The following is a 24,047-nucleotide window of genomic DNA, read 5'->3' on the forward strand; positions in this document are numbered from 1 at the left end:
GCGGAGCGGCTGGGCCCGTGAGCCATGGCCGCTGAGCCTGCGCGTCCGGAGCCTGTGCTCCGCAACAGGAGAGGCCGCAACAGAGGGAGGCCCGCATACCACAAAAAAAAAAAAAAAAAAAAAAAAAAGCTTGATGACTTTATCAGACTTCTTTGGGTAGCTGTGGCTCTATTTGTTTTTAACTTTCAAAAGCACATAATTGATTGTATCCTTTTTTACTTTGGCTGTCAGAAAGCCCAAATCCAAGTCTCTGGCCTATTTCTAAAAAAATGGGCACACACTTTGAGAACTAACTCACTTGTATTTAAACTTGCTGCATTTTTTTAAAGTTACATTTTTATTTTATTTTTTGGACACACTGCGTGGCACGCGGGATCTTAGTTCCCCTACCAGGGATTGAACCCAGCGCCCCCTGCAATGGAAGTGTGGAGTCTTAACCACTGGACCACCAGGGAAGTCCCTAACCTTGCTGCATTTTTAAAGCCACTTTAAATAATCTTTGGAACAAAAAGACATACAAATAAAAATCACTTTCTCAGTGAAGAAAACGTAGAGGGGAAAAAAGGGGACTGATTTTAAAACAAAGGAAACATCACACAGTACTTGCTCCCTGTACTATCTCATCATTTCACTCCTATGATTTTAAACTCTGGGACTCATATAAGTGTCCATTATTTGGAAGTAACTCAGTCACTTTGCAGAAAACAGTGTTTTCTCTTTCAGGTTGCAAGACACTCAATATCCTGAATAAAATGCACTAGGCATGTAAATAACAAATATTTGTCAGTAATTTGGTGCTTTGTAATTTAAGTGCTTTCACGGTAATTATTTCATTCAGTCTGCCTGACTGTCTTAATTCTCACAATACTCCTGGCTTACAGAAGAAGCAATTGGTGCTCAGAGACCTTAACATTTTTTCTAAGATCATATAGCGATTAAGTGGTAAAACTTGAACAAGGGTCTTTGTTTTCAAGACCTGTGCTTTGTTCATTACATCATGCTGTGGTCTTATGAACACACAAAACTCAACAACCTCACAAGTCACTTTATCCACTACAACTCCTACTACCAATTCAGTCTCCTTAAACAGACAGAAAACTAAACATAAGACTAATGTACTTTATTTATTGCTCAATGTAACAGTGACTCACCCGTTTCCTTTATGTAGCTATTTGTGAGACTCCCTAGGTGGTCTCAAAGAATGACTACCACCCAGGGCTCTGACGCAGGAGAGGGGGCAAGAGCTAAGATACGTGGGTTCTAGGGTCCCGTAAAGTTCAGCCCCATACCTCTGTTGTTTTAAAAACATGTAGATGTATTCACAGGTATCAGATAGCTTATGCGAACAATTCTTGACTGTGAAGTCATTAGTACCTTGTTTATGAACTATTAGTGTTTCGGGGTATGACCTTTAGGTCACTGGCATGAAAGCTCATTAAAGCCCCTGGGCTTTGTGTTAGTCTGTTAGTAGTTCCGTTTAAAGAAGCCATAGTCCCATACAGCACAGCCCCCCGCTGCTGATGCAAGCAATAGCAACCTGGGAATGGCCGGGACCCACCAGCACTCAGGGGACCCCTCAGAAGGAAGCAAAGGAAGCCCCGGAGGCACGTACCGGGACTGGGTCTGCTTAGTGATGTTCTTTATGGTCAAGCCCTCCTTTCCGATGATGGCACCAACAAACTGGGTGGGGACCAGGATCCGCAGCGGGAAATCAATCTGTCTGGCCTGAGAAGAGCCCCCAGGGGCATGGCCTTGCTCCCGGGAAGAGTGGTCCCCACGCTGGGCTCGCTGAGGGGGCGAAGGGGAGCTCACCTCTTCATCCGGGATGTAGGAAATCTTGAAGGAGTAGTTCTCAAACTGATGCCCGCTTAGCTTCTCGATGGCTCTGAAATGCAGCAGGGGCAAGTGAGCTTTGTTAGAGAACAGTGTTGGAGAAGACCCCCCAGGGTCAATGGACCAGTTCATTCACTCTCCTTTACTAGTTGCCTACGTGAGTGCCGTCGTCGGCACTAAGGATGCAGCGGCGAGCAAGACACATGCCACCTCTGCTCCCTCGGAGCTTGCGGTTAACAAATTAAACAAGTAATTACAATGTGTAGGCCTGGTCAGACTTGATATACAATGTGCCAATCTGCTTTTTTTCACCACTCAAGGCTGTATCCCCATCATCAAAAACTCTTTGTAAATACTGGCATAAAATTGTCCCTTTTAAAAAATTTTAATTGTAATACAGTTATTACTGAAAATTCAGAAGTAGATAAGCACAAATAAGAAAAACATCCTAGCCCATCCTATATCCTTCTTAAATATAAATATATTATGTATACAAATGGATTAATACCATACATACTACTTTATAACCTTTAAAAATAGTTAATACTCTAAACAGTTTTCCAAGTGATTAAATATCCTGCAATTTAGTTTTTATTGGCTGTTTAACATTCTATTGATTTGCCATCATTTTTGCAACTGATTCTCTATTGTTTTATATATATGTGTTTCTAATCTTTTACTACTGCATGCAGTGTTGTCATGGGCATCTTTGCAACTACTACTTTGCAAACAGGACAAATTCCTAATGGAATTGCTGGGTCAGAGAGTAGGCAGAATTCTAACATCTTAAGCCATTATTGCTCAGTGTCCTTCTGGAAAGGTTTCAACATGTACTATATCCCATAGCAGTTAAGAGAGCATCTGTTTCCTTGAATCCTCAGAAGTACAAAGTATTATGATTTTAAAAGACTTATCAATTTGATAAATCCCACTACTGCATCTTAAAAACTATACATGAAGTGCAACCATTTTTTCACACGTTTTTGGCAGCATGTGAAAAAATTAACCCTCTTCTACAAGGTTATTGTTTAGGGTTTACAAATTTATTACAAAGCAGCACTTTTTGAATTCAATAAAAGCAACCAAGTAATATCATGTACAGAGGGCCTACCTAAGTAGCAGATGGACTAGAACTGTAAAGGTTCAGTTGTTGGTATATGCATCCTGCTTACATACGTGTGCAAAAGTCAACAGCAAATGACTACTACCTTTTTCAATGCAACATTAACATTTTGAAAACTAGTGGTATGAGAATGGGTTAACCATGTATTCACGGGTGTGGAAACCTTGAGAAAGAAATAAAAGTATAATCCTGGGACATATAACCAATACGGATGCTATGCCACATGTGACCATAATTCTAGTTACAATGACCCAACAGGCACGTCATGGACCCTCTACAAAAAGGAACTTGTTTTTGTTGTTGCTGTTTTTTAAAAAAATTCAGTCCCATGTGTGTTAATAGCCAAGCTCAAAATTAACCATCACTGAAGCAATGTAGCCATGAGTGGGATTAGGAGGTGAATGTGAGTAGGAAAAAGAACCTGAGCCAGGTGCTCTTTGATGAACCACTCCTAGATGACAATGCTCCCTTGGGCTGATGTCACTAAGGTGGATCCCTCTTTTAATATTCATAGAGGGAAAATGAGGTTTCAGCATCCATTCAATGAGTTTGGACAGAAACAGGCTTGGGCTTCTTCCTCATGGTGCATGGAGGAAGCTCCAGGTGAAAGTGGCTCCTAGTGGTTGTCAAAGCAGACTCTAGTGGACATAATGTCACAGACGTGGTGCCCTCTATTCCTGACTACATCAAGATACAGCTCCCACCTCGGTTTTGATGCCAAGGCTCAACATTTTTCAAGATAAAAATCTCTGTACAATCAACAAACAGACACTCTGGTATAAATGCCCTGGTGCTCCACTGATGTGTCAAAGATTTGCATCTTTTCAGAAAAGGTTTATAAACACAGGACTCAATGGAATTCAAAGACAAGCTCCACTCCCCCCCCACGCCCAAATCTGAAGGGAAATAAGCCCAAATCCACTTACGTTTTTGCTTCTTCTCTTGTTGCATATGTGACGTTGACAACGGCAGTTTCTGTGTCTGTGTTGACTAGGAAAGAAGCAAAAACTACATTGTCATAGAAAAACATAAAGCTGCCACCCTCTGGCTAATGTAAATAAACTTATTTAGAGAAAAATGCACAAAAAACCTCACTGCCTTATCTCTTAGAGTTACTTGAATCTCTATCTTTATTCATGTACATTCACAGTAATTTGTAATCAACTGTATATACACATTTGTAATCAATTGTATATACAACTCAAAACTACATTTTCACTTATTTTATCAACACTTTTGCATGTGTATATGTATATGCACATTTTCTTTGGCTTTTTCATTTTTAATGCCTACATAAAATTGCAGCAAGTAAATGTGCCATGATTTTTGCCGAACCATTCCTTAATTGTTGACAAATGGGTTATTCTCAGTATTTGCTATTCTGAATAGTGTTGATAAAAATCACCACTGTTGCAAATATCACTTGATTTGTGTTCTTCTCAATTATATTTTTTAGGGTAATTTAGAAAGAAAATAATTGGTAAAAGAACATAATGCTTTTTAATGATTGTTTTCAGATTATTCTCCTAAAAGTTTGTATCAATTTATTGTACCACTATGAGGTTTAATTGTTATAATTTGCATTTATTTTAAAATAACTGGATATATGTATAAAATAATAAGAAAGTATTTTAATTCTTCATTCATGGATAAGGTTGAACTATTACTGTTTTTGTTCCCCTTTGATAGACCTTCTTGACTGTGTGAGTTAAATCTAGTAACTGTGTACAATGAATAAAGAAAGTTGACAATTCAACCCACTTGACTGAAGAGAACACATAAACTCTAAGAGTGGTTAATAAGGGATCACTCCTGGGGGCTTCCCTGGTGGCGCAGTGGTTGAGAGTCCGCCTGCCGATGCAGGGGAGACGGGTTCGTGCCCCGGTCCGGGAAGATCCCACATGCCGTGGAGCGGCTGGGCCCGTGAGCCATGGCTGCTGAGCCTGCGCGTCCGGAGCCCGTGCTCCGCAATGGGAGAGGCCGCAACAGTGAGAGGCCCCGTGTACCGCACAATCAATAAATAAGGGATCACTCTTGTGAGTTGGTTTATCTTGATTCACAATTGCCTGCCTCTTCTTCCAAAGTCAGACATTAAAAATGAATTCAAAAAGCAAGACAAAACTTTCTCAATCTAAGTCAGTAAACTTAAACCAAAAATACTGGTTTCCCCAAAACCAGTAAACATAACTAAATCAAATCCTCCCCCACTAAAACATTTAAGCTATTGGGAGACTTGGAATTAACAACATTAAGGTGAGGATAATTCAAGAAAACCACAATAGAGGTACTTTTCAAAATAATAATAAAACCCTATAGTGCAGGGATCCTTAATCTTTTTTTTTTTTTTTTTTTTTTTTGTGGTATGCGGGCCTCCCTCTGCTGAGGCCTCTCCTGTTGCGGAGGCGCGAACCTGGTTCCCCTGCATCGGCAGGCGGACGTGCAACCACTGCGCCACCAGGGAAGCCCCCTTAATCTTTTTAAAAAAAAAAAAAACATTTATTTATTTATTTGGCTGTGCTGGGTCTTAGTTGCGGCATGCAGGATCTTCGTTGTTGCATGCAGGCTCTTCGTTAAGGCACGGGGGATCTAGTTCCCTGACCACAGATTGAACTCGGGCCCCCTGCATTGGGAGCCTGGAGTCTTATCCACTGGACCACCAGGGAAGTCCTGGGATTCTTAATCTTGAATCCATGTTAGAGCTTCAGGAATTCTTTACTCACCCTCCCCACTTCCCTGCAAATATTCAAATTTGTGGGTACGTGGATTTTTCTGGCTTATAATTTCCATATGATTCTCAAAAAGGTTAAAGATCACTGTTATCCAGTAACTTCAAAGTAGCTGCAGCCCTTACGGGGAGGGGAGGCATAATCCTCAGGAAGGAACTGCCACTGAGATTTATGTGTCGCCAGTGCTGAGCCCAGCCCTTGCCTTGGCCTGGGGGTGTTCGTTTTGCTCTCTAATACACAGAGAGGTCCTCATAGTGCAAAATAGGGAATGTGCAGCCCACAACCATCCTCTTTCAGTGCTGACACACTGAATGCTATGAGGCCTCATATCTTGCACTTTGTAGTGCTACAGATGAGGTGCAAGACTCCAAAACGGGAGAAAGGCTGGCTTTGAACTTCCTGAATAAAGCTATCCACTAGAAGTCTCAGATTCTCCGATTTTGTTCTACTCCTTAGTCATATTCTTTGTTCTTGAAAGACGTCTGTCTTTAGGAAATCAGACCTGTGATTCTGGGAAAAACTGAGCTCCATTCAAATACTTTATTTCATTGGACGTGAAAGCTCTCTTTAAAATCCTACTGAAAATGTTTTCCTGCTGAATCAGGAATCACCTATGAAACAGAACAAAACAACAGCCCAGCACTTCTATCCCGTAGTTGTGAGGCAGCTAGAAACTGGGTGCTCTCAGGGCACAGGTGCCATTGGAGCTGTGAACTGCCCCCAGGGACCTGGAGTATTTCTTCCTTGCATGGCATTGTCCTAAGTTTATAACATGGTCTTAGTTAGTAACTTTTACAGGTTCATGTCTGGAAGGTCATCCTGCCTACTAAATCCATTCCTTATTAGAATGTCTTCTTTTCCATTTGAGGGAAATAACAAGAACTGAGAAAACAGAATCCTTGTAAATCATGTCTTCCTTCTGAGCTCTCTCCCTTCACCTTTGGGCATGGGCAGTCAGCAGTAGGAAATTGACTCATAATGTTTTTAATATTCAGGAGTGGAGAGCATCTGAATAACTACTGCTTTAAAACTATTATATTAATTATACTGGCAGATAGAACAGACTGCATATGAGAAAATGGATTCTCTGTGATTCTTCCTAAGTGAACTTTAACAATTATGTATGACTCCACTGTCTGTAAATATTTATTCAGGTTCTCTCTGGGTGCCCCAACTATTCAGTGATACAGGAAGGGTAAATTTATTCTCCCCATTATACACATGTGGAAACTGAGCCAGTAAGGTTAAGTGACTTTTACAAGGGCTCACAGTCAGTAAGTGACTGAATTCATAGTCTGCTTTCTAGGTCAATGCAAAAATAATCTTTATCACATGTTACTGCCTGTCCTATCAGGAGCTTGGAATCTACTTTTCAGGGACTCTTAAATAGCTACATAAGATATCAGCTCAGGGCTTCCCTGGTGGCGCAGTGGTTGAGAATCCGCCTGCCGATGCAGGGGACACGGGTTCGCGCCCCGGTCCGGGAAGATACCACATGCCGCGGAGCGGCTGGGCCAGTGAGCCATGGCCACTGATCCTGCGCGTCCGGAGGCTGTGCTCCGCAACGGGAGAGGCCACAGCAGTGAGGCCCGCGTACCGCAAAAAAAAAAAAAAAAAAAAAAAAGATATCAGCTCAGGTACCCTTTTTTTTTTCTTTAAAAATCAGAGCACTTCATGTTTTAGAAGACAAAAATAAGGGCGGCAGGAAAAAGAATATGTGCTTTCTGGGGATTTACAGCATTGTTCCTAAGACAGAGGCTCTCAAATGAGTACACACAAAAATCACTTGGGGGTGCTTGTTGAACATACAGATTCAGGACTTCTTCCCCCATAGAGTCTTAATTTGTAGGTCTGTCTATGGTGAGCCCTAGGAATCTGCAATTTCCCAAGCACTCCAGGCGATTCTGGGGTGATTCCTACACCTTGAGAAACACTCAGTCCAAGATATTAGGGATATGTTGTTCTTAACCAGGAAGAGGAAAGCTGTAATAGTGTAAATCCAGTTACTTCCAAGTGAATTAAGCTTCCCCCACCTTGACAGCATTTGTCCAGTGCTTGAGTACATTACGGAGTATAAGAAAAATAGCCTGAAAACCATTCTTTGAAAAAATCGATATAGACAGACGGATGTAGACATCTCTCACATACAGATATACAAACATACACTCTAGGAAGCTTGCTTCAAAGGAATTTGAACTTATTATTTGTCCTTGGATTTGACCCGACCTATAAGAAATAACAGGTAATATCCCTCTCAAAATTCAATAGGCTAATTTCGTCACTTATTACCTTGTTCGACATTCTCCACTGTCCCATACTGAGCCAAAAGTCCATCCAACACCTGAAAAAGAAGCTTTGCTGTCAGAATTTCAGGTCTTCCATAAAAGCAGCTAGAACTGAATAAATGTACAGGACTTTCATTTGCTTATTGGCTCTCAAGTAATCTGTTCACTGAGGAAACACAGCAGAGCTTCGGAGTCTTAGTAATTGTTAACAATCACATTCATCATGATGGTTGGAACCCACTTGCTGCTTTTGAAATGAGAAGCAGAATAATGTACAGAGATCACTTCTCCTTCCTGGAAGATTTGACCTTCTTCCTTCAGTTTTCCTTTAGGGATCTCCTTATTTTACAAAGTAATGAGATATGTATATGTCCAAAATTTTCCACAATGAAAATTTTTCTTCTTAAAGGAATAAAAACATTAGACAAAACACTCTGTTTCCTTTAAGGCTATTTTGATCTTGTTTGGGTTGGGGAACATGCAGCAGTATGTTTTTCAATAATGCAGTAAAGCCACTCCTCATATTCTATCTTATTTTATTTCAAGGTAACAATCTTGTAAGAAGTTTTACAACTCTGAAAATATGGCTTAACTGTTATTCATAGCAACTAATTCAAAATAAAAAACTTGCTCAAACTAACAAAGAACCTTCTATTCTTATGGGTTTTCCATTTATTTTATTTTTCCCCAAATCGTAATTTAGAAAAGTAAAAATCTTTTATAAAATCATGGGATAAAAATCACAAGCAAGGGGCTTCCCTGGTGGCGCAGTGGTTGGGAGTCTGCCTGCCAATGCGGGGGACACGGGTTCGCGCCCCAGTCCAGGGGGAACCCGCGTGCCGCGGAGCGGCTGGGCCCGTGAGCCATGGCCGCTGAGCCTGCGCGTCCGGAGCCTGTGCTCCGCAACGGGAGAGGCCACAGCGGTGAGAGGCCCGCGTACCACAAAAAAAAAAAAAAAAAAAAAAAAAAATCACAAGCAAGGTATGTATTTTGTTTCAGTTTGTCTGTTGATGCTTGGTTTCTGAGAAGACAGAACATAAGAGATCAAAGTGCACATCCTGCACAACGAAAGGGACAAATCTGACCCCAAACTCAGGGCAGATCATGCACATTAGGGGCACTGAAGAAGAGAAAGTCTGAGGACCTCTAATTCCTAAATGTGAAAGGGGACTATAAAAAAGGGAGAAAATCCCTTATTAACCCATTAAAAAATAAAATGAGGAAAGAGAGCAGGAAGATAATAAATATAGAAATGATATTGGCCTACCTCCCACTGCAGGTGAGGAGGGATGTTTCGAATCTGAATTTTCCTGCTCCTGTAAAAGATAAAAGCACAGACACAACAAACAGGCTTAAGACCACAGTTTGAGTTTACTTTCTCACTATGTTCACCAAGACATCAGCAAGGGATTTTGATTGTGAATCAAAAACATCTTGTTTTAAGCCATTCGTCAATTTCTCCCTTTATGTCTGTTAGTATTTGCTTTATATATTTAGGTGCTTCTATATCGGGAGCCTAAATGTTAATGAGTGCAATATCCTCTTCTTGTAGTGATCCCTTTATCATTATATAATGCCCTACTGTATAGCACAGAGAATTACACCCAACATCTTGTAATAAGCTATAATGGAATACAATCTGCAAAAAAAAAAAAAAAAAAAAAAACAACACACACACACAAAAACTGAATGACTATGCTGTACACCTGAAACTAATGCAATATTGTAAATCAATTATACTTCAATTAAAAAATTAGAAGAAGAAAAAAAAAGAGCAGCTTGTTTTAAAACTTTCAATTAGGGACTTCCCTGGTGGCACAGTGGTTAAGAATCCGCCTGCCAATGTAGGGGACACAGGTTCGTGCCCCGGTCTGGGAAGATCCCATATGCTGCGGAGCAACTAAGTCCATGCACCACAACTACTGAGCCTATGCGCCACGACTACTGAGCCCACGTGCTGCAACTACTGAGCCTGTGTGCTGCAACTACTGAAGCTCGTGCTTGGCCTAGAGCCCGTGCTCCGCAACCAGAGAAGCCACTGCAATGAGAAGCCTGTGCACCATAATGAAGAGTAGCCCCCGCTCGCCGCAACTAGAGAAAGCCCGCGCGCAGCAATGAAGACCCAATGCAGCCAAATAATAATAATAAATAAATAAAATAAAACACAACTGTTTTAAAAAAATAAATAAATAAAACTTTCAATTACTTTGAGGAAAAAAAATAAAGAACAAACCCAAGAAGTCCGAACAAGCTAAAGAAACAGTTTAGTTAGATGCAAATTTGCCTTTTCAATTTCCTACCAAAATAGTTAGAATTTAAATTGCCACACATGTTCTAATTATAGAATTATTCCATTCCTCCTCAAAATACATAGTCCTGCAAGTGACCCTATCCAAAAAGGTACCTAGGCTCAAACATGAGAGGTGGAATACATACACAGCAGGCTTAAAGAGGATCTTACCTAACAATACAGAACTTCCTTTTAAAAAATTATTTTTATTTCTAATAGGTAATACAGTCCTAATTCAAAAATCAGGACACTTTAAAGAGGTATTCCATGAAAGTCTTACTCGTTGTTTGTGTAACCTTCATTTCCTTTATGCAAATACTAGTAAATACAGATATACAATCCTATTTTCACCTTTTCTTACAGAAATATTTGCATATTCTGCACACTCACTGAATCTTGTTTTTTTCACCTAACAGTAATGTCCTGAAGATCTTTCTATATTGGTAGATAGAGAACATCCTCATTCTATTTTACACTACTTGGATGTACCAAATATCCATCCCTTATTGATGGATATTTGGGCCTTCTCCTGCCTTTTTATTCAGAAGATTTTTCTCTTTTTCCAAGGTATCTGATAACTTTGAGTGATTTAGATCATTTCTTGTTTTTACTTAAGCGTTAAAATTAGATAGAAAGAAGAAGAGAAATACGAAGATATGAATTTTTCTATCTTTGGATAACATGTTAGATCCCAGAAAGAAAACACAAATCAGCATTTAAATATTAGAAGAGGTCATTTCAATGGAAGGGCTTGGCACTGAAATCCCATAAATATCGCCTTTGGGGGTTGCAAGAGAAGAGATGTGGTGGCCAAAGTGTAGCTCCATTACTCTTCCTTTCCTTCTTGTGTAAGAGGTACCAAATAGTTGCTATATGTAGCCACGCATTTCTCCATGGCTTTAATCTGGGCAACAGCCACAGAAAGAAATGTTACAATTCATGCAGAGAGGAAAAAGGAGAGAGACAGAGAGAGTAGTACACAGACAGGGGAAACAACAAGCAAATAATAAAGTAACTGAGGGGCTCCTGTTTCCCCTGATCTTTTTTTTTTAATTAAGGGGGACCATCCCTCTGTTCTAGATCCCATATACTACTTCTGTCTTGTTTTATCTTTAAAAAATGAGAACACATTCATGCTTTACCAGAGCTGCCTAAATGACTATACAAGCCATTCTGCAGAACCTCTAATCTTGTGTCAGGATAGGAAGGAGAAAAAAGAACCAGGAACTAATTTCTGCTTCTGTGCTATGAAGGCTCATTCCTGACACTGCCTTTGGCAAGAGTTCATAATAAAACTGCTGACACCATCCCGTACAGTGGCTACATGGAATGCTCCACAAAGGATATCACAAGCCTAACTATTTATAGAAAAGGCATCATAATTTACAAGAAAACTGAATATTTCTAAAGAAAAATATTTTTGTTATCTCCAAGTATAAATAAACATTGACTACAACTGCTAAGCAAGAAATATTGATAGAAATCCTATGGGAAGAAACTTCTGCGTAGACACTACGATTTGAATAAAGAAAGATACTGTTGCACTGTTATGACAAAGAATGCAAATAATCTAAATATCCACAAGCAGGGAGATGAATAAGTAAATCATAGTAGAGTCATAATACTGAATATTATACAGCTGTTAAAAAAGAATGAAGTAGACATGTATCCACGGTCACAGGACACTCTTCAAGGCATAATGTTAGAATCTGAGTGCTAATTACAGATTAGGTTTGATCTGTTTTTTAAGAGCACAAAACCAAACTATATGTCATTAAGTATGTATATATGTAAATGCACAGAAAAAGGTAGCTACAAACATTTGGTTGGTAAAACGGGACATGTACTTTTTATTTTAGCTGCTTCTGTCTTGCTTGCTTTTTAAAAAAATGACATGTTCATGTCTTACTTACTTTAAAAAATTAACACTTAAAACTCCTACTAGGGCTGCTTTCATGAATTGAAAAGATTCATTTCTTTAAAGTATCCTGGAACCTGCTTTTAAAAAAAAGAGAAAAACCCTCTTATTTTCTCCATAATTATCAACAGGTTAGGTATCCTTCTTGAAATCTTATTTAACAAAGTATTAATTAATTTGGCAAACCCCTTTGTACACAGTGTGTAAATAATCAAACTCTGAGAAGTCCAGATGATCCCAAATCCTAACTGAATGGGTCTAAAACAATGATGCTTCCCTGTAAGATCTGGTGTGAGGACTGCACATCAGGCAATCAGTTGAGTAACTGGAACGTTCATTAAGCAGGGTTCTCTAAAAAGCTAGTGTGTCGCATCTCTAACTTTAGACCAGGATGGAAAGGAAGAAAAAGAACCCAGAAACGAAAAGGGGAAATGGAGATCACTGCGGTAGAACCCATTCAATTGGAGTTCAGTCAGGTCATCTGGGAGAACATCCTGAGAGACCGTCTTTCAGGATCAGGAGTGACCAGGATCTTTGGGATCTGCTAACTTCCATGGCATCATCTGGACACTGTGCCTGCTGTCAGGATGCCCAACCCCTTTTTCCCTGGGAGGGATGTCTGTGTGCTCTTCAAAACCCAGCTCATACCTGCAGACAATTCCAGGGCATCTCCAAAAAAGAGTTGTTTCTATGCACTCTTAAGTTTTTGTAACAGCTCCCTCTTTGCTATAATTACTTATCTGCTGGCGCTGGTCCTCTCCTCACTGGATTGGAAATTTCCTCAAGGACAGGCTTCTTGTTTACTAGTCTCCTGTCCAGCAAGAGGCCAAGCGCATAGCAAAAAAGGAGAACATGGAACTCTGGGGTCTGGGAAAAGCACTGCTATTGCTGGCTGTTGTCTGTTTATGATGCTGACCTTCTGGACCCTACCTGGGAGGGCACAGGCTGTCCTCTTCTCCTTTGCCAGGTAGTAAAGGGGAGAGGGAAGGCTTCTTTCCCCTCTTTCCTTTAGAGAAGAAACCCAGTGCTCAGCTCAGTCTCGAACAACAAATGTGGATCTTTCTCCCTTTGAAATCCATAAAAGTGTGCCCTGCTTGCAAACAAGCCCAATTTACACAATAACTTAGGAAAGTGATTGGTTTTAAGAAAATAGTTCTTTGTTCCTTAAAAAAAAAAAAAAAAAAAATAACCTCACCGTTCCTTTAGTTTAGAAAGGAAATCAAGCTTCTCTAAAAATACATAATTGACATTTCTCATCCTCACCACCCAGAACCATTACAGCCAGCTCCTAGCTGGCCTGCCGTCTGTCTTACTTTCCCCTCCTCTCCCATCCTTCCCACACTTAGTGACTTTCTAAAACACGAATATGACTGGTGGCTTCTTCCTTCTTTGAATGACTCCCTGTCACCACATCCAAATTCCCATTCATGACCCTGTTACTGTCCCGTTCCCCATCTCTTTACCTTTAACCCTCTCGCCCCAGAAACTGCTCTAAACTTTGGGCTCTTACCCTTCCATCCAAAATAATTTGTCACACCTGTAGTTTATATGCGTGCCAGGTCTGAGCCTTCAACATGCTCAGTCCACCTTAAAAACAAGAGTAAACAAAGGCAGTAAGGAACATGATTTTGATTTTTTTTTAAAAAAATTGTAACTGAAAACAGAATAAGACCTGCAGTCAAGCTATTAATATAGACACATAGGCTCTCTCCCCAAGGCTCTGGGATTCAGGAACTCAGAATTTCCCACTTTCATATTCAAGTTAAGTGTGTTCAGTGGAAAAGAGCAAGTAGCTCAGTCTCTACACATCCAGGAAAAGAATAATATAGCCCAACAGCTATTCTGCTTGGCTGAGGAACTGGCCACTTTGATGGATTCTATATTCTGGTTAATTGGTGACAACAGTATACACATGTAGACTATCAAATCTTAACTACAAACAAAAAAAACTTAACCACAGCTCATCTAAGGCTCTTCAACGTGTAAGTGCCTCAGGGTACTTTTCATGAATATGTTATTGTCTTTGTACTGTAGATGCCCAGAGGAAGTGGAAAGCTCTGAGTGAATTTCAGATAAAACTAGATGTCCACTGTTATGAATTTCAAGGACCTGGCAGAAGTTATTTTGTATGGTAGAATCTGTTGCTTAAAATATCTGGGCAGGGCTTCCCTGGTGGCGCAATGGTTGGGAGTCTGCCTGCCGATGCAGGGGACACGGGTTCGTGCCCGGGTCCGGGAGGATCCCACGTGCCGCGGAGCGGCTGGGCCCGTGAGCCATGGCCGCTGGGTCTGCGCGTCGGAGCCTGTGCTCCGCAACGGGAGAGGCCACGGCAGTGGGAGGCCCGCGTACCGTTTAAAAAAAAAAAAAAAAAAAAAAAAATCTGGGAAATCAGCTGGGGAAGTAAAATCATATTGTCAAGGAATCTCTGTGATTTTGAAGAACCACCCCACATCTGTGTGTGTGTGTGTGTGTGTGTGTGTGTGTGTGTAACGCCTGTTTGCTTGTGAGGTGGACAATGCCATAGTTATTAGGCATATCATCAATTAACCACAAGTCTGATCAACCACCTTGGGAACTCTAGCCCAGGCACTGACCATGCTGGGGGCCTGAGTAGGGAAGACTTAACATATATTGTGGACACCCAGCTCACAGGATCTCAGATTCCATTTGAAAATTAGGCAAGCTAAGGATCAGAAGATCTCTGGGAAAACTGTGGGCAAGAGAAGCAACAGAGGAAGCAACAGGATCCTATAAGAGAGTCCTTTGGGGTTCAATGAGAGATACTACCCAACTAGGTCCCATCTGTTTCCACAGCAATTTTGAGCTCCATCAGATGACACTGTGGTTTTAATCTTGCAAGGAAATCAAAGCACCATGGAATGTGCATTATCTAGAGGCAGGTGTGCTAACCGACTCCAAGGGCAGTGGCAGAGCCAAGGCTGAAACCACCAGAGCTCTTGGCCACACCCCTTCCTCTAGTGCTATAATCAGATTCCCCTGCATCCCATGTCCTCATTAGTAAGTGTTTGAGGCACTTTCTCTCCTTTCCATTCCTCATTAGTTCTAAAAGTTCCCCTTAAAACTTCTGGACATTCTGTACAAGGGACATCCTGTACTAAATTGAACTAGGACCTAGGGCTAGCAATGAATCAGGGAAGCAAATGAATCACCGCTGATAGCCTCGGCCAATCTTCTATCCAGCACTCAGCTGCCTTTTACAGTAATCCCCTCCCCCACCCGCCTCTCATTCTTTCTGTCCTTTCTCTCACACACATACACACAGAGGGCACAGGGCATGACTTAAAAAAAAAAAATCAATGAAACTGTTGTCACTTTGTTACAAAATTATTAAGAACAACTGCATCTCCTGCTATGGAATCTAAAATAAATGTATTATAACAGTTTTAAGAAAACCAAATCCTTTCCACATAAAAACTGTTAAAAAGTGAAAAAGAGGTTTTGGGGTTTTTTTAGGGAGAAAAAACATGTAATCAGAGTAAAGTCCTTGTGAATATTAGCAGTGTTATGGGCCAAATCATATAAGGATTAAATCAGATATTACTGTGGTGCCCTGTTGCAAAGGGTTTGAGCCAGGAGAACTGCAGTTATGAACCCAGTAAATTCCCTTGCTCTATAAACTCAGGTCCACAAAACCATAAACCCCCAGTGGCCTGAACACACTCATGCTTCATGAGAATTCAGAGACAGGACCTCTTGAAGTCTACTGCTTGAATATCACAGAAAAGAAATCAGTGAATATGATAAAGCAATAGTCTGAGACTTTGTAACTTACTCATTTACCTCCGAGCCCCTCTCAAAGAGGCCTTGACTTTTTAAGAGGTTGCCAACACAATTCCAGACTTCCCTCTTGAGGAAAACATCAGGAATTCTTAATTGTTCTTGAAAGAGGTAGAAGGAGAAAAGTAATTAGATAATGATGAGATGTTCATGAGAAGACAGGTCAGGCTGCTCCACCTGGGCAAGATGGTGAAGGAGTTTCCCTAGTGGGTCAGGTACAATGAGTACAATTTGCATTAAATGACCATTGAGTTTCATTCCAACTGCAGGATTCTACAAACCCTTTAGAAAGGTTAAAATCATCGCCTGTTAAAAGGAATCAGTATGCTTGACTGTAGGTTGAAACCACCATACGTTGTTCTAGTGAAGTAGATAACCACATTCCTCAGATACTCAATATTTTAGCTCTTTAAAAAGGAAGTTAATATCTAAAATTTCTCTTTTTTGATTCGTATTCAGTTTTTAGTGAAGGGGGCTCCTTTTACTGAAGTAGTGGTAAATAGAAATATCTGAACTGAAGGAACACTAAAAAATCTAAATAATTATTCAGGGAAAACATTTTTCTTTGTCAAACACATTTTCAGTATTTTTAAATAAAGCAAAACAACAACAACAACAAAAAAAAAACCTGACATAGAAAAACCATGACCAGTCTTACCAGCAAGGTATGTGTACAATTTCCTACAGATAACACCATCTTTCCCATCTACCATACTACTCGTTAACTCATTTTGTGACAACAGACAATGAAATACAGTTTTAGCTCTAGCTTTACCAGAATTTTTCCATGGGCTTCATTGAACACTACTTCTTTCTCATCCTTCAAGTTATTTTATTTGATGAGTTTATTAATGTTTCAGAGAGACACCCAGCACGTTCGTCACACTGTTTATAGCAGGAAGCTTTCCCCAAACCACCACTATTATTTACATTAATGGGTGCTAAGCATCCCATTTAAGCCTTACACTCCCCTATGAAGTACAGATTGTTATCCTCCCTTTCAGATAAGTAAACTGAGGTACTGATGAATCCCCTGTCCGATCTCACAGCTGGGAGCAATATTTTTGACCGAGGTCTACAAGTTTAAATCTTTGCCCTTAAAATGTCACTCAGGGGCTTCCCTGGTGGTGCAGTGGTTGAGAGTCCGCCTGCCAATGCAGGGGACACGGGTTCGTGCCCCGGTCTGGGAAGATCCCACATGCCGCGGAGCGGCTGGGCCCGTGAGCCATGGCCGCTGAGCCTGCGCATCCGGAGCCTATGCTCCGCAACGGGAGAGGCCACAACAGTGAGAGGCCCGCGTACCACCAAAAAAAAAACACAAACAAAAAAACCAACTCACTCAAATTGTCAAGTCACCAACGACAAAATTTACATTTCATGTATATACTTCAGTTCAATGAATTTTGGACAAGATGTACCACCTCAGGCAAATGCTAGGAAAATGAGTCTTAGGAATAGATTTCCAGGTTTTCCCTCTCACTGTCAACCTCATTGTAGACTCTGACCAAAAACATCTCTCCCAGGAAAGGGTTATTTTGGAAATTTCACTATAGTGGTTCACCCTTCGCTCCTCAGAAGATTTATTTAATATAAATGCCCTTCAGAGAGGGCAATAAAGGTATTAATTAGTGAACTCCTTCACAGGGTCAGCTGACTCCTGGTTGACAGCTCTCCTGGCCCAGGACTGGGAGCTGTGCCTGCCTGCAAGCCTAATAAGCCTTTGCTCATCATCACTGGCCCCAGTCAGCACTGTGCTCAATCTCATGGGGCAGGATAGAGTTTGAGAACCCACCCCGAAATATGGATTGATGAATGGAGAAGGGTGGGGTGAATCCCAGACAGGAGACAAAGTTCTCAGAAGGAAAGGACATTCAAGTGTGCCTGAGTATAAACAGGCATTTGGATTCAGGAGGGTGGGATCTTGAGAGGTAAGGCTGAGTCTTTGTGAGTGAAAGATCTCAAAGCCAGCTTTCAGCTTTTCAAGATCTGAACCATGTAAGAACGAACTGAAAGCATTTTATTGTGCTGTGATGAAGATGCCAGTTAACAAAACCAAACTGTGTTTCTCTTTTTTTTTTTTTTTTTTTTTTTTGTGCTACACGGGCCTCTCACTGTTGTGGCCTCTCCCGTTACGGAGCACAGGCTCCGGACGCACAGGCTCAGTGGCCATGGCTCACGGGCCCAGCCATTCCGCGGCATGTGGGATCTTCCAGGACCGGGGCATGAACCCGTGTCCCCTGCATCGGCAGGCGGATTCTCAACCACTGTGCCACCAGGGAAGCCCCTCTCTTCTTTTTTTAAAAATTAATTTATTTTTGGCTGCGTTAGGGCTTCGTTGCTGCGCGCAGGCTTTCTCTAGTTGCAGCGAGTGGGGGCTACTCTTCATCGTGGTGCGCGGGCTTCTCATTGCAGTGGCTTCTCTTGTTGCAGAGCGTGGGCTCTAGGCGCATGGGCTTCAGTAGTTGTGGAACTCGGGCTCAGTAGTTGTGGCTAGCAGGCTCTAGAGCGGAGGCTCAGTAGTTGTGGCACACGGGCTTAGCTGCTCTGCGGCATGTGGGATCTTCCCAGACCAGGGCTCAAACCCACGTCCCCCTGCATTGGCAGGTGGATTCTTAACCACTGCCACCAGGGAAGCTGCAAACTGTGTTTCTAATGAAGTGATTAGTTACCCTTATAAGGCCCTCAATTCATTATCTGTAATTAAGACTAAACAGCGTAAAAACAAATATTTACACATCATATTTTGAGCCCTGATAAAAACATATATAAACTTGATGCAACACAAGTTACAATCTGAGTATATAAATGTTTTACTTGTGTGGTGCAGGGTAAATACAAAACCATCTTTATAAAGGAAAATGAAGCCACATGCCTAGTCACCAACAACTGTGCCATCCTTTCAGCATCTCTCCAATTCATTTTCAAATAATTGTTTTCTTGAGTTCTCCAAACAGCACTCAACTCTGTCCTTTTCCTTTGTTTTTACTTGTGCCTTTTTCATTTTTTCCCTCCTCAGCTCAAGTAGCATCTGGAACAGAGCAGGTGCTCAGCAATCAGCAAATTCACCAGGAGCATGTGTTGCTGACAGCTGGCTTCTTTTTCCTGGCACACTCCACCCCATATTCTGTGTTCCAAATATAAGAAGAACGTGTGATTAGTGAAGACACTGCCTGGTCTTCAACCAAGCCAATTTCTTTCACTCCAGTCTATGCTTGTCAGCTCAAGGCAACAAGCTGTTGACTGGAAAATGCAGGGGAAGACATTTCCCGACACAGTAGCCACTGCAAACCCTTCCCGTGATTGGATGTAATGACTCATGTGGAGGTGGTGTTTCTTCCCTGAAGACAAGTACAATGGCATGCCTTGACATACTGAAGAAACAGTTTCGCAATTAACAAAAATTCAAGCCAGAAGCTGTGAGTCCTCAATGTCTGGGAATGAGTGATAAACCAACAGCCATTTTACTTCTGAAAAGAAGGAACTACTCCCAGCAGTTATAAAAGACTTTGATCTGGGCTTCCCTGGTGGTGTAGTGGTTGCGCGTCCGCCTGCCGATGCAGGGGATACGGGTTCGTGCCTCGGTCCGGGAGGATCCCACATGCCGTGGAGCGGCTAGGCCCGTGAGCCATGGCCGCTGAGCCTGCGCGTCCGGAGCCTGTGCTCCGCAACGGGAGAGGCCACAACAGGGAGAGGCCCGCGTACCGCAAAAAAAAAAAGACTTTGATCTTATTCATTATAGTCAGGATGATTAAGAAAAATCAAGTTCATCTCTAATATAGCTTTAAATCCCAAGTAAGCAGAGAATGGGAGGAGAGGGTCCTCCCTCGTAAAGGAACTCCTTCCCCATGCTGTGTAAATCAAAGAGCATTCACCATCTCTCACAAAAGGAACATCTCACCCACACTGAAGGTTAGGTACTATGAACAATCCGAACTACCCATACCCAAATGTTCTGACTGGAGGTTAAATACTGGACATTTTATCTCATTTGGAGAAATAAGATGATTTCTAAGATTAAACCAAAAGCTTTTCCAAACTCATTTAACAGATGTTCACTAAGCACCTGTTACTAGCCATGCACTTGTTTTAGGTTCTGGGGTATAGCAGTGAACAAAACAAAAATGTCCTCATGCTGCTTATAATATTCTAGGGAGTGAACAAACAGAAAAGACAACACTGACCTCAGCAACCCTAGAACTCTCTAATTAATTTCAATAAAACATGTACTTTACATGTTTAATGCAACATGTACATTTCAATAAAGAATGTACTTTAGAGTTGGTCCCTTGAATCAATTATATCCTCAAGGAAAAAGGATATTCCTGCATTTTCCTAGTCATATTTTTAGGTTTTAGCTAGACATGAACCCAATGTCCTTTAACACCTGTTTCTGCACAGTATCCTTAAACTGTAATTGCAGGTACTAAAGAGCATCACACAAGTCCTTGTTTCCAACCACCGTGGGGAAGTTAAAGCTGAGGCAGGCATTTCTGTGTATAACAGAAGTGGAACACCTGTACTGCCACAAAGGGGAAGCTTTCCTTCCCACCCGGGTCTGTCCCTTAGCACTTAACCCCCTGAGATTTCCTCTGCTACACAAAGGGGAGCTCTGGAGATAATAAGAGGACCAGAGGAAAAGTTATTTCTCAAAATTGGGAGAGGAGTCAGAAAAAACTTCTCACACAACACCAATAAAAAAATAAAATCACAGCATGCAAAGACAAATAAGTGAATGTCTTCGATATCTCAAAGTGCTGATGTAAAAAGAAAGGAAAATCATTAGCTCTTAGAGCTAATGTTACATGATTTGCATACAATGAGACTTTTTAAAACCTAGAATTGCCAACTTTTTTTTTTTGAGCCATGCCACGCAGCTTGTGGGATCTTAGTTCCCAGGCCAGGGATTGAACCCAAGCCCTCAGCAGTGAAAGTGCAGAGTCCTAACCACTGGACGGCAAGGGAATTCCCCTTTTTATTTATTTATTTATTTTTTTTTGCGGTACGCGGTCCTCTTACTGTTGTGGCCTCTCCCGTTGCGGAGCACAGGCTCCGGACGCGCAGGCTCAGCGGCCATGGCTCACGGGCCCAGCCGCTCCGCGGCATGTGGGATCCTCCCGGACCAGGGCACGAACCCGCGTTCCCTGCATTGGCAGGCGGACTCTCAACCACTGAGCCACCAGGGAAGCCCTAGACTTTTGCCTAGAGAAATTTTTCCAGTGGTGCTGATCGAAATGCAAGATTCTTGAGTTGTATCCTTCTCGAACTATGCACATCCTATCCCTACCCCTGCAGCTCAACAGCTCTAACCTGGTGACATGGACACAGCAGTCACTCAGGAAATCTGAGGAATGAATGAATGTACATGATAGGGTTAAGATCTCTGGAATTTAAAAGTAGAATTCCTCCCAGCTGCTGGTTCACACTCTCTTTTGAGTTCCCTGTCTTACAAAGACAGTAAACAGAGCATCTGTCTCAGTTGGTTCCTGACTTTTCATCACTTCCTCTCAAACCAGCACCATTAGCTGGGTGGGCCCCAGCAGGACCCAACACTGGGAAGTATCCTATATAGGAGTCAACACCTGATGTAAACAAAGGTGAACAACCTACCTGGCTCAGCAGGTGGCCAAGGGAAGTCCTGCTACCACAGATTCAAATTCCTTTTCCTCTCTCTTCTCCCTTCCCTGGAAGCAGTGCACAGTTGCCCTCTGCTACCAGGACCCTCTTTCCTTTCTTTGTTGGAAGCCAGGTCCTCAGCAGCATGAATGAGGGAGGGAAGAGAGTTCAGTCGGTGGCCTCCCCTTAGCTGTTCAGAGTCCCAGTCTCCTTAGCATTGTGATAAGCTCCTGCACTCTCCTCTCATTTGTCCCTCACCAAACCCCAGGGGATTATGAGAAAGTGTTCCATAAACTGTAGTGCACCCTACACAGGTAGGAATTAGGGTTATTTTGACAGAAGCACCCTCAAACTCCTTTTCCCAGCGTCGGTCCTGATATGCCCAGGAGAGCTGGTGCCTGGTTTTCCTATGAAATGTGAATGGATCTGACTTCACCTGATGAGTCACAATCAGATAATCAATTAGAAGGCACTGCATGGAGCCAGCATTGAACTAGAAGAGAAGCTACTGAAGTGATAAAGAATCACCTGTGGATTCAGGCTTGAAAGGACCCATTTCAGGATAATTTCACAGCTAAAATATACAGTTGGCAAACTGATAGATTATTCTTCTCCTTCATTTAAGAGCACCTTGATTATTGTGCTCAAGTGAGAGTACTCTTGTTCCTTGGTGGGAAATACACAATTTGTAATAGTCAAGCATAGATACTTGTGGAAATGCAAACACTTTTATTTACTAATGTCCATAAGGCCTTGATTTCTTAGAAGAGAACAATGATTTAAGAAAAAATATAAATTTAAATTTAGTCCCTGGATTTTCTAACCTAATAATTCTCCCCACCCCTAATAAAACATTTTATCGTTACCAAAGGCCACCACTATTTCAGCACCACAAGAAGCAGAGTGGGAGATGTGCTAAGCAGGGAGCCAGAGACCACGGTTTGAATGCTGGCTCCACTTCAGGCAAAGCTGTCGGATAGATACTGGGCCAGTCACTTAACCTCCCTGCTTAATGCCTCAAACATGAGGCACTTGAGATCAGATGACAGCCAGTTAGACAAGCTTCTTTCCAAACCCAAGATTCACTCCATTTTGGCAGCAAACGAAACTGTCACAAAGAAAAGGTAAGGAGCAGAAAGGTGTCTCTCTCCATGGACCTTAGGCTACAGAGACGGAATTAAAAAAAAAAAAATCATCCCAACAAATCTTGCATTTTGTTTGGGTCACAGTTTTAAACAACCCACTAGATAAGTTAGCCGACAGAGTCCATACTATTTTATAACTGAATGGCTTACAATCCCAAAAAAGTGGATTTGTGACTCTACCTGTATCACAACCCATCCCTACCAGCCACAATTTATCCCATTTCTTCCCTCTTCTACCTTATTGCAGAAAGCCTTATGTTTACATTTTCACTAGTGCCAGGGTTACTCTTGTACAATCTCTGGTGTCTGGATTTTGAAGGTATAATGTTATTTCCTGAAATTTACTATGAATGGAGTATATGGCACAGCTAAGCAGGAGCTTGTCCATTTCCTACAGGTGTATATAGGTCTTGGCATGGGACTGTGAATAAGGAGACTATAACTGCCTCCAAGGAATTCCACTGATGTCATAAACCACTGTATCAAAGCTTAGGTTTCCCCTACATAGAAACAGAGCTCTGGCCCATAATTCAGCTGGTTAATTAGTATTGTACTGATACTCTACTTGTTATTGCAACTTTGATCTATACAACTCTATAAAGCCTACATTCATATTTTTTATTTTTAAAGTAACATGCTTTAGCAGCAGGTGAGAGAAACTTAAGATGTGATACAGGGCTTCCCTGGTGGCACAGTGGTTAAGAATCCGCCTGCCAATGCAGGGGACACGGTTCGAGCTCCAGTCTAGGAAGATCCCACATGCCGCAAAGTAGCAAAGCCCGTGCACCGCAACTACTGAGCCTGCGCTCTGGAGCCCGTGAGCCACAACTACTGAAGCCCGCGCACCTAGAGCCCATGCTCCGCAACAAGAGAAGCCACTGCAATGAGAAGCCCGCGCGCTACAACGAAGAGTAACCTCCGATCACCGCAACTAGAGAAAGCCGCGTGCAGCAACGAAGACACAATGCAGCCAAAAATAAATAAATAAAATAAATTTATATATATATATATATATATATAAAAGACATGATACATTTATTGGAAAAGCAGCAGTGTTAGCTTGATTAAATGCATACACCACTAGGTAACTGTCCAAGGCCCTTTCCAACTCCAATGGTCTAGGCAACAGGTGGGTAAGAGAGACTTCAACGGCAAGAGGGTACAATGAGATATCATCTCACACCAGTCAGAATGGCCATCATCAAAAACTCTAGAAACAATAAATGCTGGAGAGGGTGTGGAGAAAAGGGAACACTCTTGCACTGCTGGTGGGAATGTAAATTGATACAGCCACTATGGAGAACAGTATGGAGGTT

At 41.8% G+C, this 24,047-nt stretch overlaps 1 protein-coding gene across 4 annotated transcripts in view; it reads right to left on the bottom strand.

Moving 5' to 3' along the window:
- Positions 1-24,047, bottom strand: part of IGF2BP2 (insulin like growth factor 2 mRNA binding protein 2) — a 168,722-nt gene that overhangs the window by 39,767 nt on the left and 104,908 nt on the right. For 2 of the 4 annotated variants that reach the window (XM_024124251.3, XM_024124249.3), the window contains exons 3-6: positions 9,235-9,283; positions 7,972-8,023; positions 3,883-3,946; positions 1,613-1,885 (exon numbers count right to left, since the gene is read on the bottom strand). In XM_024124251.3, coding sequence (XP_023980019.1) covers positions 1,613-1,885; positions 3,883-3,946; positions 7,972-8,023; positions 9,235-9,283 — 438 coding nt within the window. Of the gene's footprint in view, positions 1-1,612; positions 1,886-3,882; positions 3,947-7,971; positions 8,024-9,234; positions 9,284-13,685; positions 13,763-15,968; positions 16,049-24,047 lie in introns of those variants that run through there. The other 2 variants (XM_028491881.2, XM_028491882.2) reach the window with 2 other exon arrangements.

Source organism: Physeter macrocephalus, chromosome 1 (assembly GCF_002837175.3).
Source record: "Physeter macrocephalus isolate SW-GA chromosome 1, ASM283717v5, whole genome shotgun sequence".
NCBI classification, from domain to species: domain Eukaryota; kingdom Metazoa; phylum Chordata; class Mammalia; order Artiodactyla; family Physeteridae; genus Physeter; species Physeter macrocephalus.